The 12,847-nt window shown below is 42.3% G+C and overlaps 1 protein-coding gene across 1 annotated transcript in view; it reads left to right on the top strand.

The window, feature by feature from the left end:
- The first annotated feature begins 4,153 nt into the window (after positions 1–4,153).
- The window catches only part of LOC143280595 (receptor-type tyrosine-protein phosphatase epsilon-like), a 56,808-nt gene continuing 48,114 nt past the window's right edge, over positions 4,154–12,847 (top strand). Inside the window, exons 1-2 of the mRNA XM_076585306.1 lie at positions 4,154–4,284; positions 9,799–9,939. Of these exons, the coding sequence (XP_076441421.1) occupies positions 4,212–4,284; positions 9,799–9,939 (214 nt within the window). The 5' untranslated portion in view covers positions 4,154–4,211. The remainder of the gene's footprint in view (positions 4,285–9,798; positions 9,940–12,847) is intronic.

Raw genomic sequence — 12,847 nt, 5'->3', positions numbered from 1 at the left:
AATAACTTGTAAACACCCACTCCCCACCTGAAAAAAAAAAAAAAAGAACTTATGATAAGTACTCAGAACGCCAGGCCTGTCGTCTGCCACTGAAGCCATTCAGCGCATTTCACCTTCCTCCCCCCCCCCCCCACACACACACACACCCACACCCACACCTCCCTCTCCAACACCCCACCCCAAGTGAACTACGGTGATACCAGCGGTGGCCCACACTTATGCGCTCTCGGATTCAAGCCGCTAATTTCTCTGTTGGCCTGAGCGCGGGCTTTCTGGGTGACCTTAAGGATCGAACGAGATATGGCGCCAGCTGTAATGTCCCTTTTGTGGTGCTTATTGACCAAAATAAAAACTAAACGTCTCTGAGAGGAACGTGACTGCAGGATCTCTCCTAGAACTTGAGACATCTAATAGGACGAAGATCCCGATCCTCGTCCTCCCTTCAAAAGATGTCTGACAAGGGGAGAGAGGGTCCATCAGCTCAGGATTTATTTTCTCAGGGTCGACCCCCGAAGCCCTGATGGCTGGGTATGGCCGCAATGCAGCGGAGGTTTGAAGTATTCAATTCCTACATTTAGATGAATTACCTCAGTCTAAAAAGGTGGGCAAAGATCGTCAGTGCTTGGTGGCAGGATGACAAAAGCAGAGCGGCTGTTAAAAAAACACAAACCATTCCTTGAAATTGCGAGTTCTTGGAATTGCGCTAGCGAGGGAAAGAACATTTCAACACTCGATAATTTAGCACCTGATTGTGATATTTCATTTTTCCAAGAAACCAGGACTAGTGCAGATAGACCGATAAATCTCGACACAGTCATAGTCTTTCAAATGCACGAAGAAAGAGTACTGGTAATCCAGTCTATGGAAACTTGAAAACAGAGAGGCAAATGTCATCGAAATTTGAAGTCGAAGAAATAAAGAATGAAGCTGGACCGGAAGCACACTATCCAGCCCCCATGGTGAGAGAGCCTGACAGAAAACCATGCTGCTGTCAAACTTTGGCAAAAAGAAAGAACAAAACCTACTTCTGACAAAGAAATTGAGACAAAAAAAAGAAAAAAAAAGAAGTAAAGTCAACACAAGACGCAAAAGACAGCAAGTGGGGGGGGGGGGGGGGGGGGGGGGGGAGGGGGGGGGGGGGGTGATGCGATTCCCTCAGCTATGACACAACATTGATAGAGTTCTGGCAACTTCTATAGAGTTCTGGCAATTTCTATCGTCGTATGGAATGAAAGACTAGCACAGCGACATCCCCAAAAACCAGCACAACGACGGCCACAGATAAGCTAGACTCTGATAAGACCTAACTGAAAATAAATGAAGAAAAAGGATCCGCTCTGCTCAAACGTTCCATATAACAGAGTGATAAAAAATGTTGTTGTTGTTGTTTATTCAGCTGATGAAAAGAAGAAATGTGTGAATAAATTGATTGATTGATTGATATGGATACTTATATAGCGCCTATCCTCGGTCGTAGACCAAGCTCTAAGCGCTTTACAAACACGGGGTAATTTGCACAACAGGCTGCCTACCTGTGGTTAGAGCCGACTGACGGCTGCCACTGGACGCTCATCATTCGTTTCCTGTGTTATTCAATCAAGATTTCAGGCACGCATACGCACACACCCAGACTGACATGTAACATTTCACGTTTATGACCGTTTTATTTATTTACCCGCCATGTTGGCAGCCATACTCGTTTTTCGGGGGTGTGCATGCTGGGTATCATGTTCTTGTTTCCATAACCCACCAAACGCTGACATGGATTACAGGATCTTTAAGGTGCGTATTTGACATGATCTTCTGCGAGCGTATACACACGAAGGGGGTTCAGACACTAGCAGGTCTGCACCTGTTGACCTGGGAGATCGGAAAAACTCCACCCCTTACCCACCAGGCGCCGTCACCGAAATTCGGCGAATCAAACCAATTCTGATGCTGACTGGACCCGATGATGATATCACAACAGATTATCTGAATGAAGCAATAGATAAAATACAAAAAATAATATACTTCCCCTGGCCCAAATAACGTTTGCAACTCGGAGTCAAAGAGCTATCGGAATGAGACCGAAGCAAACTATTCAGTCTCTATTAAAGGAGTTTTCAGAGCGGAAATGTGCCTCAGAATTGAACACAGCTTCCTAAGGCCCATACCAAAACCTGCTTGCCCATCCTTCAATGCAAGACAGACAGGTAGAGGCTAATTTCAGAGCACTTGAAAACCCTCAGTCAACCCCCCCGCCCCCCCACTCCCCAACACACACACACACACCCCTGCTTGATGCAGTGGGGGGAGTCAAACTGACGTTGGCAGTTTAAGACGCAGATGTGGACTTGTATGCCAGCTACATCATGTGATCTGAAAGAAGCAAAAAAAGAAAAAAAAATGGTAAGAACACCCCCAAACACCTCTTAAACATAACCATTTCACCCACTCTGGGCCGGGAGGCATTCAAGTTGTCAGGAATGGGCAGAGGGTAGGACTGGTGCAGAGGGTGAAGCTACTTATACAAGAAGAAAACTGCAAGGAATATGGTATTATCGTACATACAGATACGGCTTAGTCGCATAAGATTAGTTCGATGGAAGATACACTGCAGATCAAAATTGGAACAACAATCCGTCCTGAATATGACACGTGCTGTTCAGTGGCTGGCATCCATGCTTGTGCCTTAAATCTATGGGTCTATGAGCCTTTCTAAACACAGCGGTATAAACAACATGCTTACAGCTACACTCATGGCCTCGGGGATCTTTTCCTCTCGCGGCGAACCTGTGGCAGTGCCGGGGGCTTTTGTGTTTACCGGCGTGTGTGCGTATGTGTATTGAAGTATGCCAATGTGTGTGTCAGTGTGTGTGTGTGTGTGTGTGCGTGCGTGCGTGCGCCGTGTGTGTGTGTGTGCCGTTGTGTCAGTGTGCCGGTCAGTGTGTGTGTGTGTGTGTTTGTGTGTGTGTGTGTTTGGCAATGTAGGCTGCTGACGTGCGGCGAGTGTGTCACTGATCGAGTCGGAGTGTGTGTGTGTGTGTGTGTGTGTGCGCGCGCGCGCGCGCGCGTGCGTATGTGTCAGTCTGCGGCGGGTCAGGCTGTTCGTCAACTTGCTGATTCAGTGTCCGTCGGCATGTCTGCTCTTCCCTCACTCCATTCCGGCTTTCACTAGTTCAGTCTTTATCACTTAATTAAAATTCGCTGCCATCCCCTCTCGATCACCTCCGAACCCCCCCCCTCCCCCTTCCCCGCACCACCCCCTTCCCCGCCCCTTCACCTCCTTCAGTTCCCTCTCCGTCCGAGTCTCAGTCTCCTACACTGACACCGTGAGGCTTTCATTATTATTTTCTGAACCTGTCATCCACACAGAGCCAGATGTTCACTTTGTGACCTCATTATCAGTCAATTAAAATCACGTATCTTATCATTCATTTGATGTTGATTTTAATAATTCACTCAGTGAATCACTCAAGTACGTATCAGTGCAATCAGTGTTATCAGTAATCTATCCAGAGCAGTTTGAGTTAAACTATATTCATTTGATGTTGATTTTAATAAATCAGTCAGCCGTTAAGAATGCAATCACTCTTATTAATCTATCTAGAGCGGCTTGAGTTAAAGATGTATAACTGATCCCGGCGTCAGTTATTCAATACTTAGTGGCTCATAGTGTAGCATGAATCGATCAGTCCGACTGATTTAATTAGGACCGTGATACTGTTGTTTTACTGATTACGACAAAGGGCAGTTTAGCAGAAGTAAGTTAACCTATATACTGATTCAGAGGTGAAATCCCATCTTGTCTGTAAATACATCGAAATCATGTTTTAGACACCATGTGCAAGTTTTGTACCGTTTGAAATTTACGATAATTTTCAGTCTGTTAAACAACATTGAATCGGCGTGAATCAAACTCACTGGAATATGTTTATATCCATTCTTTGATTCACACAAACACTAAGCAGACCGTCACATCATCCGTCAAACTGAATTCCCCCATTTCTTTGTGTGTGAACATCTGTCGTTGCAGTGACATGCGCCTGACATGCAACGCGGTCGATGCATAATTTGCAGAGATGGCGTCCGCTTTCGTGCACTGCTTTCATAACCCATGCGGGCGCCTGCACTCTTGAACGCCGCTCAAATTTATTTTCTTGTCCAGTGAGTCCACTTGGCCTGCGTTCCAGAGGCCGCACGGTAGTCAGTGAGACTTGGATGTGAGGATGGCGACCGAGAGGACAGGGACATGGTTTTGTGTCATCACACTTTGTGCTCTGATGTCTGGTGTTATGTGCGGTAAGCGTTTCATTGTGGACGAATGCATGAATACATTAAGCGATGCATGCTTGTCAGAATCCCCCCCTCCCCTTCGCGTTTTGGAAATTCAGGACGACAGTGACTGAGCATGAACGATGTAATAAATAATGGACCATGCCGTGCATGGCAGTGGCACCTCAAGCTCACGTCGCAGTCAGTCGTTATGCCAAACAAAGAGTGCAATCTGTGTTAAGGTGTCACAACTCAGCGACTTCGATCAAGCTCCGTGGTAGAAGAATAACATCTTCCCTTCGCCAATTAGAATTATCATAAAATTTGTAAGCTGTCTGTCGGGCGTTCGCGTTGAGCTGAGACAGAGTGAACAACCACCACCATCCTCTCCCCCTTCAGATTTTGATTTCAAGTGTCACACCTAACTGGCAACGATGGTTAAGTCTCCATTTGACTGATGTTCGGACATTCAAAGGGATTACACTTCTCTGAGAAAACAGGAAACCTTTAGAACAGAGTTTGATGGGGTGTTTTCATGAATGAAAGTTTTTATTTTATTCTATTTTTCAAAATGTTGTGGGTGGAGAGAGTGCAATAGGACATGCACTTGGGTGGTAATTTTCTCTTGACTACACATTAATTTGTTAATGAAAGATTGACGCAGTAAAGTGTAGTTAACATAAGATGAAGCAGTTGGACTGACAGGATTAATGCATTAAACAAAACAAAAAAAATCCTGGGGCTTGATTGAATATGCAGTACAATTGTAATGTGGAATAAAACTATAGCATCAAATAATTAAAAAAAAGATTGAAGTATTTTTAGAAGAAAAAAGAATTCAAAACAGTTGATAACATATGCCATACATTTGTATTTTTGTTGTCTGGGCTTTTATTTTTGTAGTCTGGGCATAAGTTGGACCATTTATACACTTTGTCTTTGATATTCATTACAGTTATCATGTTGAAGCAACTAAGTCAACTTAATTTTGAAAAACTAACTACCAGTTATATGATATATATATATATATATATATATATATATATATATATATCTTTTTATCCTTTTTTTTAAGAGAAACTATGATTCAAACATTTTAGAATAAGACAAAGGGAAACACATACAAAGATGAAAAATATAAGAGAGAAGTGTGTATGGTGTGTGTGTGTGTGTGTGTGTGTGTGTGTGTGTGTGTAGTCATTTCAGGATGTATCTCATAGAGTGATTTAAAAGAATATGTTGGTGAAAATTGTCTTATGTAACTGACTGATCAAACTTGCTTAGTATTTTGAACTAATGTTGACAAACTTGCACTGCGGATTGTAACTCACAGCTGAAATATAGGTATAGGTTGTAACGAGGAATCATGAAAACAATATACACATATATAATATAAATGTATACTATAAGACATGATTCATATGTGTGTGCTTACACCTAGAAATATATATATACACACACACATGAACTCACAATCTGATTGACACACACAGACACATACAGACAGACACATACATATACACCCACACACAGACATACAGGCCCTCACACATACTGTGATACAGACAAGCAGTGGAGCGTGCGCGCGCGTGCACGCACACACACATACACACACACACACACACTCACTCACTCACTAGATGCACCCATGAGCAATATTTTAACATTTGATTGTTTAAGCTTTCTTCAGGGTGTTTTTATTTTTTGATTAGATTACAAGAAGATCTGAAGGGAAAAAAAGATTCAGCAAAAGGGAAACATTCGGAAGACATCTGCAGAAATACCAGCTCACAATTCCATATGGGTTAGCAAAAGAAGAAAAGAAGAACAACTCAGCCTTTTTTTTTATCTTTTTTTTTTTTTTTTTTATCATCCATCTGCATATGTTCACATTTACACACAGACTCAGACAGTGAGACAGACACAGATAGATAGATCACACACACACACACACACACACACACACACACACACACACACACACAAATCTCTCTCTCTCTCTGCCTCTCAGTCTGTCTGCCTGTCAATCTCTCTGTTTCTTTCTCTGTCTTAAAAACTTGTCTGCTGAGGCATCAATTTACAATCTTTTTAAAGCATTCACACACAAGTACTTTTTCTTCCTCCCCCCCTCCCACTGTCTCTCTTTCTCTTTCTCTCTCTCTCTCTCTCTCTCTCTCTCTCTCTCTCTCTCACACACACACACACACACACACACACACACAGACATATGGACACACACACACATACACACACACACACACACACACACAGTTTGAACATTTTCACCCAGTAAGATGTGTGTGGATGCCCATCCATGCCCACTCCCAACAGGGCACCAGGGGTGCCTTTCACTTATACATTTTATATGCTCATGGCCCTCAGGCAATTGTGTGCCTTTTTTCTCTTTTTTTTTCCTATTGCTTTCTTGTTTTCCTGTATTTTTCCTTTTGTTTTCTATATATCCATATATCCTTCCAGTCTGTTTCAGCTTTTGCCTGTTTTTGTTTGTTTGTTTGTTTGTTTAGCATTTCATATTTCATCTATCTGTTTGCAAGTTTATATATATATATATATATATATATATATATATATATATATATATATATATATAAGAATCAAAGAATGACAGTGAAATTGGGCATATACTGTATAGTATACACATAACAAAAACACACAGCAGAGTCAAAACAAACCAAACCTGATAAAATATCACCTTTCCATTATTTGACACACACGCACGCATACACTCATGCACCCGCATGCTCACACACACACACACACACACACACACACACACACACACACACACACACATGCACACACACATATATATGTGTATATATATAAATATATATATATGTATACACATACACCAACAAAACACACACACAGTCATATTCAGGCATGCGTGCTGGAATTGAAATTTGGTAGATCACTGTACTTTTGACAGTTTGGAAGTTTAATCACTAATAATTATGCTGAGATGGGCCTGCAAGCATACACGCACACATACAGGCAAACATGCACATGCATGCATGCACACGCACACATACACTCACACATACATGAGGGCATGAATGCATGCTTGCTTCATCATGGTCATACTTTAATTCACTTGAGCACACACTTTCACATACTCTGTCTCCTCTTTCTCTCTCTCCCTCTCGCTTAGTCATTCACTCACCCACTCACTCACTCAAGCATTGTCTGATTTGGTTGTGGAGACAGTCATGACTATCTTGATGACTAATACCTGTAATAGCTGTGTACTTAACATCGCAGTTTAAAAAAAGAAAGTGGAGGAAATAGTTTAGTTGCCCATGCTGGCAGCAGCACACCAGCTGTTTAGGTTTGGTGGACTGTTTGCACTTGTATCTCCTACATTTGTATACAGCCCTCTCAACGGAAATGGCCCCTTGTTATACAAGGCTTCAACTACACCTAGTATAAGCACATGTGCTTAAGTGAGACTGTCGAAAGCAGACAGCTGAAAATTACTTCAGTGTCTGTGCTCTGAGTGACGGTTGAAACTGGAGGGATGTTGGCTATTTTCTAGTTGCGACCCAAAGTTTAGGTTGCTATCAATTGCTAACATGGTGAAATGTTGAACTTGGAAGCCAAAGGAATTTGGGTCATGTTCTGTGATTAGTGTGTGTGTGTGTGTTGTGTGTGTGAGAGTTTTGTGTGTGTGTGTGTTTGAGTGCTGTAGGGATGACTCTGTGTGTGTGTGTGTGTGTGCGTGCATGCAAGTATATTTGTGTGTGTGTGTGTGTGTGTGTGTGTGTGTGTGTAGAATATTACCAAGACCATTGAAAAAATGTGTGCATTGTATAGAACTAAAAACAAAAAAATATTATTTAATATTTCAGACAAAAGAGATGTGTAAGAATCTTAATGATTCAAGCAGGTCCATTGTTTACCCAATAATCTTGGTATGGTCTAGCCATCGTGTTCAAGTGGCGTGGGACCAGACTTTTGTCATTTGGGTAGACAAAGAGATTAATCTACATAAATCAAGAATGCTAAATTACAATTGCACCTCCATTTAAATCATGTTGAGTAGTTTTGGTATCCGTGCAAGTTAATCAGCCGAGTGACTGGTGGAATACTATAGCTGAGTGATTTGAACATTGGACTTTCAGTCTGAAGTTCTGGTTCCAAATCACGGTTGTGGTACCTGGTGGGTTCAGGCTGGATGGAGATATGTATTTCCATTCTTCTTGGTCATGCACAGACAGGCTAGTGCCCTAATCCTCTTTGTGTGTACACACATCAACTGATGCAGAAGCTTGAAGCCAGTTGTTAGAAGATCCTGTAATCCATGTCAGCGTTCTGTGGCTTATGGGAAGGGATTTTGTTTAATGTCCCGTCACACATATCGGTGATTGAAGGCATTTTGTTAAAGTATTTATGAATACATCTGAGTATTATCGGTTAGAAGGGGTGGGAGATGTGGATGAATGGAGGGTTGGGGGAAACTGGGCAAATGAGGGTAAAAATGTGGGTGAAATTTGGAAAAAAAAACAACAAAAAAAAACCCCTCTAAATACAGTTACAGGAAATTACTTAAAGGACTTCGTAAAAGAGAAGTCGTTAAACTGACAAGCGAAACAACTGATAATGAATGCAAAAAGTCAAAAACATCAACGTTCTCAGTCACTTGTGAAGACACACTTTCGTGTACAAAAGGCTTCATCAAGCTACAGTGAAAAATTATATACTCAATTGTCAGGTTACTAAAGCATATGCACTTGACATTAGAACAATACTGGGGTATATCCAGTATTTATACCCCGGAAACAGGAGCATGGCTGCCTAAATGGCGAAAAAGAAATGGTCAAACACGTATGATTCCACTTGTAGATGTGTTTATTTGGTAAAATAAAAACGAGAATTGTTACCTGTGAACACAGGAGATGAGCTGAGTATAACTAGTTTCTATGCTTTGTTTATTTCTCTGAGTAGCAGTGGTGAACAGCATGTGTCTATTCAACATGGTCTGTGATCGTAATGAAGCATAGTCATTTGATTGTATGCCCTTAAAAAAAAAAATTGTACCTCTATTGAAGTCTTCGTGTGGTATGTTTGGGGTTGGTGTTCAGTGTGTGTGCATGTGTGTTCTGTGTGCATACATTTGTGTGTGTTCTGTGTGTGTACTTGCATGTGTGTTCTGTGAGTATGTATATATGTATGTGTTTTGTGTGAGTGCACGTGTTATTGTTTTGGAATGTTTTATATATATTTTTCATTCTGTGTGTGTTCTTAAATATCATTATTCTGCGTGTCATTGTGTGTCATTATATACTGTATATCGTTTCATGGGAGGCACTTAGAGCACAGCATATGGGGAGTTTGTGCTGTTTGAGAGCTGTATCTTCTTCTTCATCTTATTCATTGTAATCATTATTATTATTATCATTCTTTTTATCATCAATGATGATAATGATATTATTATTACTATATATTACTATTTTGTTTCGATAGTTAGTTGTAGTGGTAGCAGTCTCATTGTTGTTATCATGATTAATAATATCATTTCAGGTTGCCCACCTGGGAAGTTTGGCTGGAAGTGCAATGTGGAGTGTCGGTGTAAGACAGGCAGCAACAGCAGGTGCGACGAGGTGACGGGACAGTGCGAGGCAGGATGCAACAACGACAGCTATGGACCTCACTGCCTGTTCAGTATGTAGCTTATGTTACAGTTCAAAGGTTTAAAAGGTCCTGTAGCCCTTTCACAACCATTGGGGTAGTGAGTTCATATATATGTCTGCTATGTCGAGGGCTTGGTGTAGATATGTGGTGCCCAGCCCTCTGGGGTTTTTTTTTTTTTTTTCATGATAATGAGTTATATATAGTGCTAAATTTTGTGCAGATACAAATTAAAGTGCTTTCGCACCAGTCATTCACAAGCATACGTAACTCTAAAACTGGAGAAACTAAGACAAGGAAGAGGCAGGGAAGGGACGCTATCTTGGGAGGAGGTGGGGTTTTTTTGGGTTTTTTTAATTCCCCTTCCAAAGTCAGGTACCCATTCACTGACAGTGGAGGAAGGTGGCAGAATGGTTAAGACGCTCAGCTGCCAATACAGAGAGTCCGTGAGGGTGTGGGTTCGAATCCCGCTCTCGCCCTTTCTCCTAAGTTTGACTGGAAAATCAAACTGAGCATCTAGTCTTTCGGATGAGACGATAAACCGAGGTCCCGTGTGCAGCACGCACTTGGCGCACTGAAAAAGAACCCATGGCAACGAGAGTGTTGTCCTCTGGCGAAATTACGTAAAATGAAATCCACTTTCATAGGTACACAAATATGTAAGCATGCACTCAAGGCCTGACTAAGCGCGTTGGGTTATGCTGCTGGTCAGGCATCTGCTCAACAGATGTGGTGTAGCGTGTATGGATTTGTCCGAACGCAGTGACGCCTCCTTGAGAAAGTGAAACTGAAACTGAAACTGACAGTTTATCCCTGACAGCTGCTCCCCCCTTCTCTCCCCTCCCACTTTCCCCACATCTACAGGTTAAAGGTCCTGTAGGCTGTTACGGCCATCAGGGGCAGTGAATTCATACCCACATGTGTCATGGGATCAGCATAGGAAGGCGGGGCCCAGTCCTCTCCTTCCACCACCATTTTAACCTTCCCCACCTGAAGTCAGGTACCCACTTGAACTTGAACTGTACGATGTTTAAGGTCCAAAGACCTGTTCATCGCTCCGTGTGGGTCATCAGTTGTACATACTAAACTTTGCATGCGTGGCTTATTGGCAAGACGGATTGTACTTGTCTGGCTTGTTCTTCCAGTAGACATCCAGTCTGTTCTTGAAGGCATTCACTGACGGTGCCAAGACCACTTCGTCTGGGAGACTGTTCCATGTCTTGGTGACCCTTTCACTTGCTCTGGTTGGAGTGAGGAAACCTGGAGTAGAGTTCCTGTCCCACAGACACAACGTCATGCTTTAAAGGGGTCCTCAAACCCTGATCCCTGGTGAACACTGGTGAAGTCCAGTGCCAAACTGATTCTGCCACGTTGCCTCAGTGTATCTGATATCAACGTCAAATGGTCCAGTGAGGTTTGCATAGGGCAAGTTTTTTTTGTGTGAGGTTTTTTGGTTTTTGGGGGGGGGGGTTTAATACATTTTCATTATACAAGTACATTATAATGTATATACAAAACAAACAAACAAACCAACAAAAACTGAAACAGACAAGCAGAACACACACACACACACACACACACACACACACACACACACACACACACACACACACACACACACACACAACACACACACACACACACACACACACACAGCACACACACACACACACACACACAGTGTCCATGAACGTTAGGGTTTGTTTCTCGCTTTCGCCCTTTCTCCCAAGTTTGACTGGAAAATCTAACCGTGTCTGGGAACCCATGGTAACAAAAATATTGTCCTCTGACAAATTCTGTCGAAGACGTTCACTTTGATAGGTATGCAAGTATATATATATATATATATGAATGAATACATGCACTCAAGGTCTGACTAAAGTTTTGGGTTTTGCTGCTGGTCAGGCATTTACCTTGCAGGTGTGGTGTAGCGTATATGGATTTGTCTGAGTGCAATGTGTACTTCGTTAAGAAACGGAAAAGGAAATGGATGGAAACGGCTCTTCACTGACCAAGTTAGAATTAAGTTGAAGGTTTGCGGCATGAAGACTCCCTCTCCAGCTTAGCATTAATTGTTCAGCTGATGACCCGCACATTACTGGGGATGTGTGTGAGTACCTCGCCTGCTGTTTCTCCAAGGCCTGCAGTCTTCTTCTTCTTCCTCTTCTTCGTGGGCTACGACACCCACATTCGCTCAGATGTTTTCACAAGTGGGCTTTTACGTGTTTGATCATTTTAAACCCCACCATGTCAGCAGTCATGCATCTGTTTTCATGGAGGAGGGTGAATGCCAGGTATGTTCTTGTTTCCATAACCCACTGAACGCTGACATGGATTACAGGATCTTTAATGCGCGTATTTGATCTTCTGCATACGTATACTTATGAAGAGGGTTCAGGCACTAGCAGGTCTGCACATCTGTTGGCCTGGGAGATCGGAAAAATCTCCACACTTTACCCACCAGGCGCTGTGAGTGGGATTCAAACCCGGGACCCCCCAGATTGAAAGCCCAACACTTTAACCACTCGGCTGTTGTGCCCGTCAGCCTGCAGTCTGAAATCATCTTCTCTTGAAGTGAGGGCTGAAGCCTTGGGAGAGTTTGCCTGTCTTGAAATTCATTACACTGATGTCAAGGTCGAACTCTCAGCTGAACAGTTTCATTGGCCAGTCATTACACAAACAGTATTTACCTGCTCTGCTTTAATTACTCTTGTTTTGCGTATGGTTGTGGGCTCTTTTGGTGTCATGATCAGTCATACCTTCTTCATATCTATGTTCTGAATATTGCCAGTTAATCAGTGAGATATATTGTCTGAATATTAGGGTATATGTAAGGTGATTATAGATTTGACAAAAATGAATGCTTCCAGTTTGAATAGCATTTACAAACTTATATTTGATTGGATTAAATGAAATAAAAAGATTCTGTTTTAGGTGAGCG

The sequence above is a fragment of the Babylonia areolata genome, chromosome 3, assembly GCF_041734735.1.
Source record: "Babylonia areolata isolate BAREFJ2019XMU chromosome 3, ASM4173473v1, whole genome shotgun sequence".
Taxonomy (NCBI): domain Eukaryota; kingdom Metazoa; phylum Mollusca; class Gastropoda; order Neogastropoda; family Buccinidae; genus Babylonia; species Babylonia areolata.
Note: the sequence above shows the minus strand (reverse complement) of the source record. Positions and strands in the feature narration are given on the sequence as shown.